At 49.0% G+C, this 18,328-nt stretch overlaps 1 protein-coding gene across 1 annotated transcript in view; it reads left to right on the top strand.

Moving 5' to 3' along the window:
- The window catches only part of LOC130124909 (ankyrin repeat and SOCS box protein 2-like), a 53,685-nt gene extending 35,913 nt beyond the window's left edge, over window positions 1-17,772 (top strand). Inside the window, exons 7-9 of the mRNA XM_056294255.1 lie at window positions 4,851-5,433; window positions 17,206-17,359; window positions 17,621-17,772. Of these exons, the coding sequence (XP_056150230.1) occupies window positions 4,851-5,433; window positions 17,206-17,359; window positions 17,621-17,772 (889 nt within the window). The remainder of the gene's footprint in view (window positions 1-4,850; window positions 5,434-17,205; window positions 17,360-17,620) is intronic.
- The last annotated feature ends 556 nt before the right edge of the window (window positions 17,773-18,328 follow it).

Genomic DNA, 18,328 nt, shown 5'->3' with positions numbered 1-18,328 from the left:
ATGTTTCCAGAAACAAGAGGAGTACCTGGTGTCACTTTGTGTCGGCTCCGTTAACAGCATCATAATAACATTCTTGGAATCAATTAATCGGCACATAGATTTGTACATAAAATTCCTCAACACAACATGAAAAGTGGGAACATTACTAGTCACAAACATGTGACTTGCACTTGTCGATCTTGGAAGCTTGAGCAAGATTCTGAATGCATCATTATATGCTACCTGCAGCTTTTTCATTGTTGCTTGGCTATAACTGCACCACCGGTGGGCAGTATAGAGTGGAGTACAGTAGGCCCTAAAAAGAGCAGTTTTAACCTCATCTGTACACATATGACATTTGCATGCCAGCATATTGGCTTGTGCATACAGTTTGCAACACTGGCACTGTACATCATCATCACATAAACCATTCCTGATGATGTGACACAGTTATCTGATGGTGTGACCCGGATATCTGATGATGTGACCCAGATATCTGATGGTGTGACCCGGATATCTGATGATGTGACCCAGATATTTGATGGTGTGATCCGGATATCCGATGATGTGACCCAGATATCTGATGGTATGACGCGGATATCTGATGATGTGACACAGTTATCTGATGGTGTGACCCAGATATCTGATGGTGTGACCCGGATATCCAATGATGTGACCCAGATATCTGATGATGTGACACAGTTATCCTATGGTGTGACCCAGATATCTTACTTTGTTCACCGCGTTTAGTGCTTGTTCTGCCAAGAAGAATGAAGGAACATTTTGCTTCTGACCCGCCTTGGTTTTAGCAATCATGACAACAATCTTTTTAGAGTTAAATTTAATGTCATGCTGCACACCATAACTTGAGCAGACTCTGAACTACCGACGGCTTGCTTCTTTTTTTCTTCTTCTTCTTCTTTTTTTTCAATGCAAAAAGCTCTTTCTGATCTACAAACAGAAAATAATAGGTAGTTCAGCAACCTGCTCGTCTTTGAAATTCTGCTGCAGGACAAAAGAAAAACAGGCTTATTAATGCCTTTATCGCCTGACTAAACACAGCATTTGCTTTTTTAATCTGCAAATAAAAAACAATCAAATTGGAATAAACGATTACAGTTACAGAGACTTAACGGTGATTTTGGTAATACAAATGAGAATTGGACTTCATTAGACTTGACCAAAGTGTGAGGTCTGGAAGATTTGAAAGAGATCTCTGTAGAGAAGACAAGACCATGTCTCCCCCACAGACAGAACGCAAACCAAATGTCAAAGAAGAGAATAAGACTTTTAAAAGATAGCTGCTTATCTGTTAACGTGAAGGGGGGGAACAGACTTACTTACCGGACAGCTAAGCCAACCAAAGTCAAGTCCTCCAACCCATACGACCACATAGGTCGTTTGTCCTCTAATTACAACCCACAGGAGGTGTCTGTGAATGTTCTCATTCACCCAGGGCATGGTTATCCAAAGGAGTTTAATCAAATGCAACTGGACTTGGTATTTATCCATGAAGACGTTTCGCCTCTCATCCAAGAGGCTTCCTCAGTTCGTGCCTTTCTGACGAGACCAAACTAGTCTGACTGGCTGCTGATGAGACTCAGAATTTATCCTCTTGGAGTCGTTATCAGAGCTATAGATGTCCATGGCTCTTTGTGTCCCGATGTTTACCAACGCCCGTCGCTAACAGAGCCATAGATATGCGCGGCTCTTTTGTGTACCGATGTTATGGCCGCGCCCGTCGTTATCGGAGCTATTGATATGCGTGGCTCTCCAGTGCTCCGATGTCCAGCCGCGCCCGTCGCCATCGGGGCTATTGATTTGTATTTGTTTAGCAGCGACGGTCGTTGGGGGTGTTAGTTTCCACTTCATTATTCTGTGGTCATGAGAGTGGTTGGAGCCGTTAGTGACCAACTGTTGTTCTTGGAGGCTAGGCTTCTTGAGTCTCCTGGGTACAGGTGAAAGGACGGCATTGTAAGTGGGAGATAGGTGGTGTCGCAGACCTCCTCCTCTGTTGAGGGATGGTTTTTCCAGTTTCGCATAGATGGCTTCCTTCACCCCTCTTTCAAACCATCTATCTTCCCTGTCCAAAATGTGTACGTTGCTGTCCTGGAAGGAGTGTGTCTTCTCCTTTAGGTGTAGATAGACTGCTGAGTCTTGTCCTGAGGAGTGTGGCCTTCTGTGTTGGGCCATCCGTTTGTGTAGTGGTTGTTTGGTTTCTCCTATGTATAGGTCAGTGCAATCCTCATTGCATTGTACAGCATAAACCAGATTGCTTTTTTGGGTGTGGTACACCGTCTTTGGAATGAACCAGTCTTTGTCGGAGTGTGTTGCTGGGTTTGAAGTATACCGGGATGCAGTGTTTGTTGAAAATTCTCCTGAGTTTCACGGAGACCCCAGAAACATACAGGGTGACTGTGTTATACCTTTTCTCCTCGTCGCTCACCTGGTTGGTCTTTCTGGAACGTGTCGCAGTTTTCACAGAGGTCCAACTTGGGTAGCCGCAGGTTTTTAAAGCTCCCCTCAGGTGTTTGTGTTCTTCTCGTTGGGCCTGAGTGCTGCTGGGCACATTGTCAGCTCTGTGTTGCAAAGTTCTGATGATGCTCAGTTTGTGTTCCAGCGGGTGGTGTAAGTCGAAAAGTAGATATTGGTCTGTGTGTGTAGGCTTCCTGTAAACCCCAATGGGGAGGCTCCTGTCTTCCCCAATGTGGACATCACAGTCCAAGAAGGGCAAACTGTTGTTCTTTACGTCTTCCCTTGTGAACTTAATGTTTTTGTCCACTGAGTTGATGTGTTTGGTAAACGCTTGCACCTCTTGTGTTTGGATTTTGACCCATGTGTCGTCCACATATCTGAACCAGTGGCTCGGAGGTGTTCCTCTGAATGAGTTCAGGGCCCTGTGTTCTACCTCTTCCATATATAAGTTGGCCACAATGGGAGATACCGGTGAACCCATTGCACAGCCGTGTTTCTGTCTGTAAAACTGGCCCCTGAATTGGAAATATGTAGTGTTCAGGCAAAGGTCCAGTTGTTGGCAAATCTGGTCTGGGCTGAGGTTGGTCCTATTGTGGAGGGTGTCATCCCATAGCAAACGTTGCCTCACAGTTTCCAAAGCCTCCATGGTTGGGATGCAAGTGAATAACGAGGTCACATCATAGGATACCATGGTTTCATCCGGTTCCAGTTTTACGCCTTGTCCACAAAGTCAATGGAGTTTTGGATATGGTGAGGTGTTTCGCCCACTAAAGGGGTCAAGATGTTGGCTATATGTTTGGCAATGTTGTACGTGACCGAGTTTATGCTGCTGACGATGGGCCTGAGGGGGATTCCACCTTTATGGATCTTAGGGAGTCCATATATGCATGAAATGTTATCTTGTGGGTAGAGACGGTGGTATTGTAGCCGATCAATGGTTTCTCCTTTCTGTAGTTTCTGTAGGTACTCTATGACTCTCCTCTTGTAACCACTAGTAGGATCGCGTCTCAGAGGTTCATAGGTGTCGGTGTCATTGAGTAATGACGTGATCTTGGCATGGTAGTCTGTTGTGTTGAGGATAACCATGCATCTCCCCTTATCTGCTGGAAGGATAGTGATGCTTTCATCCTTGCTCAGGGCTGTCACGGCTTTCCTTTCCTCCATGGTTAGGTTGGAAGGAGGGAGTTTCGCATTGGACAGAGCTGCTGATACCTTTAACCTAAGCTGTTCCGCCTCGGTTTCCGTTAGCTTGTTTTTCCTTATGGCTGATTCTGTGGATGTGATGAGGTCAACTATAGGTAGTTGTTTGGGTGTCATGGCGAAGTTCAGTCCTTTAGCTAAGACCTCCTTCTCTGATTGGGAAAGTACCTTGTCCGACAGATTCTTGATCCATCTGTTCTGCGTTCCGTTTTGTGTGGGATGTTCTGTCTTTTGTCTCCAGGTAAGTATATCTTCTTGGCTAGTGTTGTTGGTTCGTCGCTGTACGTTTTTAAACTTCCTTGTCTGCCTTTCTTTGGTTTTGTAGAGTTGAGATAGTTGGGCTTTCTTGGTGAAATCAGTGATGCTCTCCAAGACTGCACCAGGCAAGTGGGATGTTATTTTCTGGAGTAGTTGGTCAGAACATCGGGACACAAAGAGCCACGCTAGTAACATAGTTGTGTGCATCCAGAGATGTGTACGCTTTCAAGTTCTCCCGTGAATAAAGACTTGGTGTGTCCATCAGGTATTCGTGAGTATTTGGCCACTGAAGGCTAGGCCATTTTGTCTTGTCATTAATCCACTGATCTGTGCCTAAAGCATATGGGTCTCCAAGACGTGTCCCATTCACCAAGGTTCATCTCGTAGCATAACTGGTCTTATCACTGGCTGACAAGCTGTTGTAGTAGGCGGAAAACATTTTAAAACTAAAATCAACCCGTTGTAACTTATCGGAAGTTCGCTAGCCGTCTTCATACCAAGCCGAGACGGTATCAACGGTCAGGTAACGTTCTTCCTGCAGCCAAGCTGCGCACGCATCCCCAGTGTTTGATAACAAATAATTCCTCTATATCCTCATCCGGCTTCCCACCCGCAGACACGGCCAATTGTATCTATAGGGACGCCCGACCAAGCCGGAAGTAACACAGGGATTCGAACCGGTGAGCCCCGTGTTGGTAGGCAACGGAATAGACCGCTACGCTACCCAGATGCCCCTGTGAAATACGTTTTTACAGGGCGTTCCTTGTTTCTAGAGTTGGTGCTTTAAAATCTGAGAAATTGGGCATCTGGGTGGAGTAGCGGTCTATTCCGTTCTAATACCAGCTTAGTCAAATAAAAGGCCCAAAACTCATTTCTAATTTAAAAAAAAGTTTTAACATTTTTAGTCTAGATGAACCCTTTCTTCTGCTTCCGTTTAGCATGGTGTCCATGCTGATCCCAGCCACCAGTACAGCCCGTGTGAGGCGAAGCGGCATCAGTCCACTCCACCTGGCAGCCGAGTACGACAGGGATGAAGTCCTGGAGGTCCTGATCCAGGCGGGCTTTGACGTTAATGCCCAGCTGTCTCTGGAGCGCTCTAAGATGTATGAGGACCGCAGGAGCACGGCTCTCTACTTTGCTGTCATCAACAACAACATGGACGCTGTCAGCATGCTGCTGGAGGCTGGAGCAGATCCCAACCTGGACATGTTCAACCCCCTGCTGGTGACAGTGAGGCAGGGCAGCGTGGAGATTGCTGCCACGCTACTGAGGCATGGGGCAAATATTAATGCCTACATCCCCACCCACCCCACCACCTTTCCAGCTACAGTTCTGTTGTCCATGAGAAAATTGTCCATGTTGAAGTATTTACTGGACAATGGCTGTGATGCCTTGTCCTGTTTTAACTGTGCTTATGGTAGCAACCCTCATCCAGCAACCTCAACTTCCCGTTCAGGCCGAGATGACCTAAGCTACACGGAGAAAGTTCTGTCTGAAACACCGGGCAACAGCTGTGTTCAGGTGTGTGTGTGTGTGTGTGTGTGTGTGTGTGTGTGTGTGTGTGTGTGTGTGTGTGTGTGTGTGTGTGTGTGTGTGTGTGTGTGTGATGCGTCAGTGCAGTAGTACTGGGGTAGTAGTGCTTGTAGTTAGTGCATGCTGCATGCTGCTTCTGCTTGCTACTTTCTGCTTTCAGCTCCTGCCGCCGGCTAGCCCTCTTTGCGGGGGTGAAAAGAGGAGCCCAACGTGTACATCTCCCCTGCCGGTACATAGCCTCTCCACCGCCAAGGCTCCTGCAGTGCCTCCTCGTGGCCACACACGGTAACTGGGTACCTTGCGGTCCCTGGCTGAACTGTAGGGAATCTCGGAGCAGCAGTGGTCTCCAGAGATCTAATGCGCAGGCCCACGTGAAGTCGACACGCCCTGGCATTGACCAAACACTGTCCCGCTACCTTGTGGGTAAGTCTAGGACGACAAAGGCTAGGGGAGCACACCCTGAGACAAAAGTAACGTGCATGGCGGCGCACGATAGCCGGTCCTCTGACAGACTGGAGCCCCGGAAGCCTCCTGCAGCTGTGGAAGAGTGCTGGTCGTCTTGGGCCCCCCTTGCACAGGATCCCACACTCTCACAGTGAAGAAGTGCTGCTGGGACATGCGCACCCCCAACGGCACTCTAAATAATCTGATTGTGCAGGTATCCACCTCTGCCTCGTTGAGACAATTTTCTCATTCTTGTTTGGTCTTTCACCAACCTGTTCAATTGTGGCAAGGTGCATGGAGTTTGTCACGTCAGATTGCTTGAGCTCATTTTCCCTCATTTTGTGGAAAGGACTGCTTACATGTGTCTCCAGGGAGAAATCGTTTTTTTGTTTTTGTTTTTATCGAACGAGTCCTCAACTGAAGTTGTTTTAGCATAGTTGTGTGCTCTGTTTAGCTTACCCGAAGATTTGGCCATCTCTATATCTCAGCAGCAGAAGACTGATGCATGTCAGCCTTAACTAAACGTTTGCGGCTTACTACCAGTACCTCCGCTGCCTGCTACTGCCGCTGCTCTCCACCCTGCCTGCTTCTGCTGCTGCCGACTTCCACAGCCCTCCTCTCCAATCTGCTACTCCCCGTAAGCCTCCCCCAACCCCCCCTCTCTGCCCAGCCCTCGCTCCACAATCAACCCCTGGCCCCCGATAATCTTCCCATCCCAGCCCCTTTCCCCTGCTGCTCACCTTCCTTGGCTGGCCAACCAGCTAGCCAGCCTTCGCTCTCTCCCCTCATTGTACCCCTGGCCTCAGCTAGCTTCCCCGCCAGCTAACCAGCCTCCGTTCTCTCCCCTCGTCACCCCCTGGCCTTGGCTAGCTTCCTCGCTAGCTAGCCAGCCCCCGCTCTCTCCCCTCGTTGCACCCCCCGACCTCGGCTAGCTAGCTAACCAGCTAAACCAGCCTCCGCTCTCTCCCCTTGCTGCCCCCCGGCCTCGGCTAGCTTCCCCGCTAGCTAACCAGCTAGCTAACCAGCTAGCCAGCCCCCGCTCTCTCCCCTCGCTGCACCCTCCGGCCTCGACTAGCTTCCCCGCTAGCTAAACAGCTAGCCAGCCCGCTCTCTCCCCTCGTTGCTGGCTGCTCACCCAGTTAGCCGGCTAGCTTGCCCCGCCGAACTGTCGGGCTGCTAGCTAGCTTCAGGACTGCTGGGTGTAGCTTAGCTATGCTACGTGAACTACCTCGTACTGTCGCTGAGGACTGTGGTTCTGTGGGTGAGTGCCATTCTCTACTCTAGCGGACTAACCATGGCTAAAGCCTGTCTTCTCATCATGCTTTCATTGCGTTTTCTTCCATTCTTGCGCGTGAACCTCATGCAACGTTCCCAATGCGTTTGAGTGCAATGGTACCTATGCACCAAACAGCTGGTACCTAGCCGCCAAACAGTTGGTACCTATGCACCAAACAGCTGGTACCTATGCACCAAACAGAGACAGCGATGCACTCCTGCTAACCAGAACCTTGGGACTGACAAATAATAGCAACGATATGATCTCCTTTGTCCTGCCACTGCTGTCATGTCATATTATGAATTTGCTCCATAAAATGATTTTGCTGCCTTCTGATAAAACTGCTGACAAAACTGTGTATGAAATGACAAAACGTCACAACCCCCAGTTAACTCCCTGCCGTGCTTTGATTCTGCTGCTACTGTTAATGTCTGGTAATGTTCATGTTCATCCTGGTTCATGTGTCGTATCTAGTCCCACAAGCTCTGGCACATGTCCTGCTACTGCAAATCACTGTACTGATACCAACCCTATGAACCTGACCTTCTCTGATTTGTGCTCCCGCAAAGCTCTGGGTTTCCTCCATGTAAATGCCAGAAGCCTGTTGCCAAAAATGGATCAGATAAAGGTATGGGTTCACAGCTCTGAACCTGATGGTTTAGTGATTTCCGAATCCTGGCTAAAAAAGAGCTTTCCAGATTCCGCTATTGCTATTGCAGGCTACAATGTCTTTAGACAGGATAGGTCCTCCAGAGGTGGTGGGGTAGCTATCTTTACTAAGGAACATCTCCAATGCTCCATCGCCACCAGGAAATCCATGCCCAAACAGTTCGACCTACTTATTCTCACCATCCAGCTAGCCCAACACTCAACGCTGTCTGTTGCTGGCTGCTACCGCCCCCCCCCCTCTGCCCCCGCCAGTGCTCTACCTGCGCTTAGCACCCTCCTGGCCCCTTATACCAAGTCTGAGCTTGTGCTAATGGGCGACCTTAACTGGGACATGCTCAATCCTCCAGCCCAAGTCCTACGACAAAGGGACTCCCTTAACCTCACACAAATTATCTCCAGTCCCACTCAGTACGACCCCAAAAACCCAGATCTGTCTGAAAAGGGCACACTTATTGACGTCATTCTTACAAATAACCCCGATAGGTACATTTCCGGTGTTTTCAGTAGAGACCTGACTGACCATTGTTTCATTGCCTGCATCTGCAATGGCGGCATAGCCAACAACCTGTCCTAATTACCCACAGGCGACTGCTCAAACAGTTCAATGAACAAGCCTTCCTCCACGACTTAGCTGCTGTCAAGTGGGACATAATAAGTCCACTCCCTGACATCAATAACGCCTGGTCTTTTTTCTATGACTCCTTCCGCAAGATAGTCGATAAACACGCCCCTCTAAAAAAATGAGGATCAAAAACAGATGCAGCCCGTGGTTCGACCGTGACCGAGCAGAACAGCTCCGTCTTAAAAACGTCACTTGGCGTAGAGCCCGCTGGTCAAAATCTCCTGAAGACTGGCTATCCTTCCGAAAAATCAGAAACAAGTGCACCCAGGCCATCCGCAAAACCAAAACCAGCTACTTTCAAGAACAGTTCAGTCTCAGTGCCTCAAATCCTCACAAGTTCTGGAAGACCGTTAAAGAGATGGAGAACAAACCCTCTTCATCCCAACTTCCCCCCTCCCTGGTGGTCGACGATCTGGTCATAGCTGGAAAGGAGCGTGTGGCAGAGGCTTTTAATAACCACTTATTAAAGCCGGAAACCTGTTTGAGTTTACAGCACCTTCTGCTCCACCATCTATCCCTCGGCCTCCCAGCGCCCCTATGCCTCCTACCTCTCCTTCTAACCTCATGCCCTCCAGTTCTACAGTGCCTCCTGTCTCACCCCCCACCTCTCTGCCCAGTACAGCTACATACCCCAGCTTTGGACTGCAGGATTTTACTGAGAAAGAGGTTTCTGAAGTCCTCAGTAAACTGGATCCCAGGAAGCCCCCTGGACTCGATGGGTTGGACCCCTTTTTTACCGATCTGCAGCCCCCATCGTGGCAGAACCTATTTCCTACCTCTGCAACTAGTCCCTGCACACAGCTGAACTGCCCTCTGCATGGAAAGCAGCCTTGGCACGTCCCCTGTTCAAAGGTGGAAACAATGCTGACCCCAACTGCTATCGCCCAATCTCAATACTACCATGCATCGCGAAAGTACTAGAAAGACTAGTCTGCAAACAACTCACACGCTTTTTAGACACCCATAACATAATATCAGTCAATCAGTCAGGTTTCCGCTCAGGGTACAGTTGTGAGACCGCTACTACTAAAGTACTCAACGATGTCCTCAATGCCAAGCACTGCTGTGCTGCCACCTTTATTGATCTGGCGAAAGCCTTTGACACCGTAGATCATAAATTGCTCCTGGAACGTCTGAAATGCATAGGTGTCACAAATCAAACAGTAGCTTGGTTCGATAACTACCTTTCCGGTCGCATACAGTCAGTAAAATCTGACAACCTGCTGTCCCAGCCCCTATCCATCGCGAAGGGGGTGCCCCAAGGTTCCATTCTAGCACCAGCCCTCTTCTCAGTCTATATCAACAATATAGGTCAGTTTGCCGGAAACTCCATGATACACCTCTACGCCAATGATACAGTCCTGTACACCTCTGGTCCCTCCCCTGATGCTGTCCTGAAAACTCTCCAGGAGAGTTTTATAAAAATCCAAGTTGGCTACTCTGCCCTTGGCCTGGTCTTAAACACCAGCAAGACCAAAATGATGTGGTTTGGCCGCAAAGGTGCCTCCCAATCTGACACCATCATAGCCGCAGATGGCAAAAAGCTGGAAGTGGTCACCTCCTATAAATACCTAGGAGTGTGGATCGACAGCACCCTGTCATTCTCGGAACATCTGTCCAAACTGCAGGCCAAGGTCAAAGCAAGGCTTGGCTCTCTACCGAAACCGCTCCTCTTTCACTACCTCGGCGAAACGCACTCTGGTCCAGATGACTGTCCTGCTGCTACTCGACTTCGGCGATGTAATCTACCGTTTAGCCTGCAAGGGATCTCTTGAGCGTTTGGATGTTTTGTATCACTCCGCCATACGTTTTGCCTCCAATGCTCCCTATAGGACCCATCACTGCGAGCTGTACTCCCTCATAAACTGGCCCTCCCTCAAAACCAGACGCAACAGCCACTGGCTGACGTTTATCTACAAAACACTTCTAGGCCTCACTCCCTCATATCTCACACACCTCCTCCACCTACGCCCACCCCAGAAGTACTCCACCTGTTCAGCTACGCACATCCTGGTAAGTATTCCCAGTACCAAGTCCTCATTAGGCCGCTCCTCGTTTCAGTATGCAGCAGCCAACAGCTGGAACAGGCTACAAAAACCCTGAATATGGAAAAATTCATCTCCGTCCGTTCCTTTAGGGAAACCATAACGAATACACTACTGCACTCTTGCAGCTGTTTTACCTGAGCCAACTCCTTGCCACCATTACTGTTTGTCTGTCCTCCTGCTCCCATGATTGTTTTATACTCTGCCTGTATGTCATAGCCTAACCTGCTGCCCCCCCCCCCCGTCTGTTTTTAAACCCCGCTAAACATGCGGTATGTCATAACCTGTTGCTACACCCCTGCTGTCTGCTTTATCGCCGCTAAATGTACTGTATATCCTCACTGCCTGAGTTGTATGTCTGCTTGCCTCCTAACTGCCTGCTATACTGTCCCATTAATTGTGCTGTCTGCTGTAATTAACTGTCCACTGACTAACGCTGCTGATACTGTGTGCTGCCGATACCATTAATGCTTTATGTGTGTGTGCTGTATGTTGCCTTTGGATGTGTCGTATGTTGCCACCACTGCTTACGTGTATTAACCTTCTCCTGGGTTGTTCCATATCTGCTGCTACTGCTCTACTGTGCGTGAACGTGTGTGCTATGTCTTACCTGTTGCTATATGCCAGCGTTGTTCCTCTGCACACGTAAGTATGACCACTATGAATGTTTTGTTGTACTGATTGTGATGTCTATATCTGTGTACTTGGCCTGTCATGTCACTGTTGTTCCTCGTTTTTACCTCTTTTTTATTTTACTCCCCATCCCCTTCCCCTAGGGGGCACTTACCCCCAACATAGGCCGTTATTGGAAATAAGAGTTTGCTCTTAATCAACTTGCCTATTAAAATAAAAGTTGATGATGATGACCAGCAACGGGAATATGGATCAAAGTCTGGCGGCGATGGGGTGTCTGGTGACGGGAGCAGGTATGAATGCACTGGAAACTCCTAATCAGACCCCTGCACGCCAGCTGCACAGGGTTGTCGGCAGCTGGGTTTGAGTGGCAGCTTCTCTCGGCCTGTGTGACTGAGCAGCCCTATTTAGGAGCCACACAGCTCACCCCAACTGGGGAGGGGCTTAGAAAAGGTGGCCTAAACATTGCCCACTCAAGACATCCTAGATAGGCTACCACACCTGTCGGGACATTCCACTCTACGGTCGAAATAAACAAAAGAAAATAATCCTTTTTAAACTGGCAACATGGAACATAAGAACTCTGCTGGACGCTAACGCTGAAAGACCAAAGCAAACGACTACACTCACTGCTGCAGAATTCAACCGCTACAATGTTGACATGGATGAAGGCTCCCAGAAGAAGGACACCTACACCTTCTTCTGGAAGGGATACCCTCAGGAGGACAACATCAGCATGGTGTGGGTTTTGCAATAAAAACAGCCTCCTACCAAGACTCACTAAAACACCGATTGGCATAAGTGAAAGGCTCATGTCACTCAGGATTCCTCTGGCAAAGAAACGCTATGCCACCCTCCTAGGTGCCTATGCACCAACGCTACCATCAGAGGATGACGTATAGGACCACTTCCATCAGTCACTAGATTAGGCTGTCCGTCGTATACCCAATGAGGACAAAATATTCTTGCTGGGCGATTTCAATGCCAGAGTGGGCTGTCTGCAATTCACTGTCGCTGTTCTGCAAGACCTCACCCAGATCTGCCAGCACACAGCCCCTGGACGGGAGGCAGCCCAAGCCCTGATGAGACTGCGACAGTGTAAGAAGAGGGTCTCTGATTACGCCATAGAGTTCCGCACTCTAGCAGCAGAGAGTTATTGGGACCAGCCAGCCTTGTTTGATGCATTTCTTGATGGACTTTCTGACACTCTCAAAGACCAATTAGCCTCTCTGGACCTACCTGCAGAGCTGGATCCCCTTATAGCCCTGGCTATAAAGATTGACAAGCGTCTGTATGAGACAGTGAGAGGCAGAACCAGACCCTGCAGCCCCCCGCCGCTCCAGCGGAGGCGACAGGTCAGCAGCTCTTCTTCTTCTTCTACCTGGACAACATCTTAATCTTCTCCCCTAATGAGCAAACTCGCATTCAGCACGTCCGGCGGGTCCTCCAGCGCCTCCTCCACCACCAACTCTTTGTCAAAGCTGAGAAATGTGAGTTTCACGTGCCCTCCGTGTCCTTCCTGGGGTTCATCATGTCTGAGGGGGAGGTCAGGATGGACCCAGAAAAGGTTAGCGCTGTTGTTGATTGGCCCACTCCCACTAGCCGTAAGGAGGTTCAACGATCCGTGGGCTTTGCTAATTTTTACAGGAAGTTCATCAGAAATTTTAGTTCTGTTGCTGCTCCCCTTCATGCACTGACCTCTTCTAAGCCTAGCTTCCAGTGGGAACCCCCGGGCTGAGCTCGCTTTCCAGAGACTGAAGACAAGCTTCACCTCAGCTCCTGTCCTAACGTTGCCTGACCCCAATCTGCAGTTTGTGGTGGAGCTGGATGCCTCTGATGTGGGGGTGGGAGCTGTTCTCTCTCAGAGGTCGGCTAAGGACAATAAGCTACATCCCTGTGCCTTTCTTTCCCCTAAGCTGTCGGCCTCTGAGAGAAACTATGATGTTGGCAACCATGAGCTGCTTGCCATCAAAGTGGAATTGGAGGAGTGGAGGCACTTGTTGGAGGGGGCCGAACTGCCTTTTCTCGTCTGGACGGATCATAAAAACCTTGAGTACTTCAGGACGGCAAAGAGGCTCAACTCTTGGCAGGCAAGGTGGGCTCTCTTTTTCAACCGGTTCCATTTCACCCTGTCTTATCGCCCTGGCTCCAAGAACTTAAAGCCTGATGCTCTCTCCCGTTTGTTTCCCTCTGAGAACTCTTGCAAAGATCCTACTCCCATTCTTCCCCCCTCGTGTGTTGTGGGTTCTGTCACTTGGGACATTGAGAGAAGGATCAACGAGGCCAATGTGAACTGTCAACCTCCAGCCAGCTGCCCACCAAACCGGCTGTTTGTGCCTCCTGTCTTGCGCTCACAGGTCATCCACTGGGCCCACTCTTCCCGGTTATCCTGTCACCCTGGGGTACGCAGGACCTTGTTCATCATACGACAGCTGTTCTGGTGGCCGGTCGTGGAGAAGGAGGTGAAAGAGTACGTGGCAGCCTGTCCTGTGTGTGCTCGCGCAGTAAGGTCTCCCGACGCCCAGCTTCTGGTCAGCTTCGCCCATTCCCTGTGCCACATCGACCCTGATCAGCCATCTCCGTGGACTTTGTGACTGGTCTCCCCCCTTCCAAAGATAACACCACCATCCTCCCGGTGGTGGATAGATTTTCGAAAAGGGTCCATTTTATTCCCTTGCCCAAGTTGCCCTCAGCCAAGGAGACAGCCGAGGTGATGCTGCATCATGTTTTTCGTCTCCATGGCTTCCCCAGGGACATCATGTCTGACCAGGGCCCGCAGTTTGTGGCACAGTTCTGGCGGGCTTTCTGTTCACTCCTGGGAGCATCCATCAGCCTCTCATCTGGCCACCATCCCCAAACCAACGGTCAGACGGAGTGGCTGAACCAGGAGCTGGAGACCAGCCTGCGTTGCCTCGCCTCCCAGAGCTCCAATACATGGAGCAGTCAGCTCACCTGGGTTGAGTATGCACACACTTCCCTCCCATGTTCCTCATCTGGTCTCTACCCCTTTCAGTGTGCCTATGGATATCAACCTCCTCTCTTCCCTGCCCTGGAGAGGAAGGTCAGTGTGTGCCCTCTGCGCTGGCTCTGGTTCGCCGCTGTCGCCACACCTGGGCCCGGGCCCGACGCACCCTGCCCCGCAATTCCGAGCGTTATAAGAAGGCGAGTGACCGATAGCGGATCCCTGCCCCCATTTACAGCAGCGGCCAGAGGGTGTGGCTATCCACTAAAGACCTGCCTCTCAGAGTGGAGTCCCGGAAACTCGCTCCCAGGTTTGTGGGGCCATTCCCTATTTCCACAGTCATTAACCCAGTTGCTGTCAAGCTTAAACTCCCCAGAGCCATGAGAGTCCACCCATCCTTCCACGTGAGTCAGATCAAACCGGCCATAGAAAGCCCTCTGGTCCCTGCCTCCATGCCCCCTCCCCCTCCCCCGGTTCGTCGATGGTGGCCCTGTTTACACTGTCCGCAAGCTCCTGGCGGTCCGGCGTCGGGGCCGGAGCTCCCAATACCTGGTCGACTGGGAGGGATACGGCCCGGAGGAATGTTCCTTGGTCTCGGCCAGCAACATCCTGGACCCCTCCCTCATCCGGGACTTCCATCGGGCCCACCCTGGGCCGCCTGGAGCCGACCGTAGGGGGGGGGGTCCTGTCATGCCCCGTCTGGATAGTTAAATATTTTGTTTCTCCCAGTATTCTTTGTCTTGTACTTCCTGTTTCATTTTGTTACTCACCTCTTGTCTCGTTTCAGGTCTTTTACTTCCTGCCCTCATGTGTCTCCCTCCTGTGTGATTACCTGCCCTGCCCTAATGTGTTGCACCTGCGTCTCATCTTCTCCCCTCCTCCAGAGTATATAGTCTTAGTGTTCTCTTCCTTCTGTGCCAGTTCGTCTTGTTCCTTGTGACAGCGTTCCAGCATGTTTTCCTTGTGTGAGTTTCTTTAGCCCTATAGTTTCCTGACCTGTTTTTTGCCTTTTCGACCCTGCCTTTCGCCTGCCGATTTGTGCACTGTTGCCTTGTTATCTGATCACCTGTGTACCAACCTCTTTCCGATTAAAAGGACTGATTTTTGTGAACTGAGTCTGCGTTTTGAGTCCAAGCATGTGGTTCAGTACTGACACATATATGTGGCTATATTCTGCAAGTCTTGTTATGATTGGCCCAACGGTTGTTGACTTTTGTCTATTTATGTGCTGAGCCACGCTCTTTTAAAGTTCATTTGTTAATATCTTGAAAACTAAACATGGTATTAACAAGCGTTATACAAATTTTGATAAACTTGGTCTAATCATGAACCACAGAAATTTTGGTATCAATTGGACCAACGGTTTGATTTTGATTTTTTTTGCTTTTGATTTTGAGATACTGTGGAAATTGCTGTTGACTAGCCAGGAAAAACGTATCAGCCTCCTCGGCCAGAGTATGACAGTCGGTGATTGTGGTGTTGGCTAAAGCAGCCTGTACCTGAGAAGGCAGCAGTCGCAGAAACACTCCCAGGAGAGCCAGCATCCTGTCCATAAGTTCAGTGGCTATAGTCAGCGAGGCCTTGTAGAGAGACGAGCCGGCTGGCCCGCTCAGCGTCAGGAAGTTCAAAAGTTTCCAACAGGTGAGCCTTGAGTATCTCGTTTTATACTGCTGCGGAAGATTTGTGAGGAGGCTCACCACTCTGGTTGCTGTTGAACTGCCGAGAGTCATCCATCCATTATCCGAACCCCTTATCCTGCTCTCAGGGTCGTGGGGATGCTGGAGCCTATCCCAGCAGTCATTGGGCGGCAGGCAGGGAGACACCCAGGACAATGCGAACTGCGCTTCTGTCTGGGCGAACCAAGCCAAGGCTGACGACTCCCAGAACTCCGGCAGCTTGAGGGAAACCGCATTAGTCGTCATGTTCACGAAGAGGTGTCTCTGGAAACGTCCAGCAGACAAACGTCGGGGTCACCAATGTGGAAATTGCAGGAAAGTAGAAACGGAAAATTTCTCTCATTGACTACACGAACACGTGTGTCATTTATTCTTCCGTACAAAATCACAGAGAGCAACATGGCGCTGCTCCAAACAAACATAGTCGTCACTCCACCCTGTCAACCCGGAAATACTTTCTTAAAGGGCCCGTGTCTACCTAACGCAGAACATCAACCGATTACGGTGAATTATGTCCATACAGTCCGCTACAATACTTTATTAATCCCTGTGGAGAAATTAAGTGCTGCATTTAACCCATCCCAGCTGTGTAACTAAGAGCAGTGGGCAGCTGCCGTGCAGTGCCCGGGGACCAACTCCAGCTCCTTTTCCCTTGACTTGGTCGGGGGCACAGCCAGGAATATTAACCCTAACATGCATGTTTTTCTGATGGTGAGGAGACCGGAGACACATGTTGCATGTTCTTCCCGTGTCTGCGGGGAGAACATGCAAACTCCACACAGAAGATGACTTGGGATGATCCCCAAGGTTGAACAACCCCGGGGTTCGAACCCAGGACCTTCTTGCTGTGAGGTGAAAGCGCTAACCACTGCGCTACCGTGCCGGTTTAGTAGGAGATGTCAAAAATGTGTTTTTCAAAAAATTCTACATGGCGGAGAATCTAGTCAGGTGGACTTTAGTAGTTGCTGAGGTAAAATTGTAGAGTGAGGACAGATGGATGTCTGTACCAATTCCGGTGTAAATAGGACTTAGTTATGAGTTTTCAAATTTCAAAATGTTTACCTTCAGTCAGTACCACCATCAGGCCGATTGGGGTCATATTTCTTGGGCAGCATTTACACACAACTTCCAATCAATGGGCAAAATCTCATGTCTCTGTCATTACCCTCTCACATCAGTTTGTATGCAGATTGGTGAGACTGGGCTCGTGGTTACATTGCTGTTAAACAATTTTACTTCAAGTCACCGGATAATCCTGATTATTATCAGGGGTTCAAGCTCGAAGGGCTGAAACGTTGTTTTTGTGCTGTTTTTATTATTATTATCATTTATTTTTCTTCTTTAGAATAATGTTTGTCCAAATGGATGTGAGAGCGTAAATGATACTAAGTATGCAGCTCTTCTCTGAATGGCTAACTGTGTTTAACTGGCAGTTTTGTGAGATCATCTCTACTTCCAATATGAGTCGGTGGGCGGGGCCGATTATAGACGTCCTATTGGACTACGTTGGCCATGTGACCTTGTGCAGCAGACTGATGGAACACCTGGACAGTTACCCTGACTGGTTCGGTATCAAAGACAAAGCAGGTGAGCATATGGAATATCAACAGACGGTGACCTCCAGTATGCAATTATTGAGAACTCAGAGAATACAGAGTTGATTCTTTACACCCTTAAAATCAGGGCGCATCCATGAAATTGGAAATGTGTGTGGCGCGCACACCCATGCTGGGGTCTTCACTTTCACTTTATTTGGTTTGCATTCATTGTGTAGCCTATGTACAAGCAGGGCGTGTCTATTGAAGCGTTATGAGGACGTCACACGTCTCTGTCCACACTGTGTTGCAGCTCCACCTCGTCCTCTCATGCAGCTGTGCAGAGTCAGGATTCGCCAGCTGGTTGGAACCAGTCGTCTGAGACGGCTTCATACTTTGCGGCTGCCGGCTTCGCTCCTCAGGTTCCTCCTGTACCAGGATGCCATCGACTCCTACGACGCATAAGGCTCTTACCAGCCCAACAACAGCATGTCAAACATAGAATAGATATTTGTGATACTGAGCAGGAAAAATGTTCACTTTAGTTTGTCCCATTTATTTGTGTCAGATGTTATTTTTCTTCTTTCTTGTTCATCTTACTATTATTATTTTGCAGCGTTGTAAATATTTGAAAGGTTTTAGAATGGTTAGACTCCTTATCGACTAGAATGGTCAAATAACTCGACTTGTTGGAACTTTTATTTGTCCAAGTAAAAAAACAATGTTCATAACAGACATAACTCAAAGAAGGTGAATCAGTTCATCTGGACACAACGTGTATTGACAGAAACGTTTCATCATCATCTAATGCCTCTTTTCCACTGCATGGTACCGGCTCAACTCCACCCTACTCTATCCGACCCTACTTGATTTACTTTTTGGGATTTCAGTTTCCACTGCACATAGTATCCCCTCACAGCGAAGCCCTGCTGGTCATTTATGGGCGTTGACTTAGGTTTTTTTTTTTAATTTATATTTTAGAAAATATAAATATACATATATTTATTTATATTTATATTTT

This window comes from Lampris incognitus, chromosome 15, assembly GCF_029633865.1.
Source record: "Lampris incognitus isolate fLamInc1 chromosome 15, fLamInc1.hap2, whole genome shotgun sequence".
NCBI lineage: Eukaryota > Metazoa > Chordata > Actinopteri > Lampriformes > Lampridae > Lampris > Lampris incognitus.
Note: the sequence above shows the minus strand (reverse complement) of the source record. Positions and strands in the feature narration are given on the sequence as shown.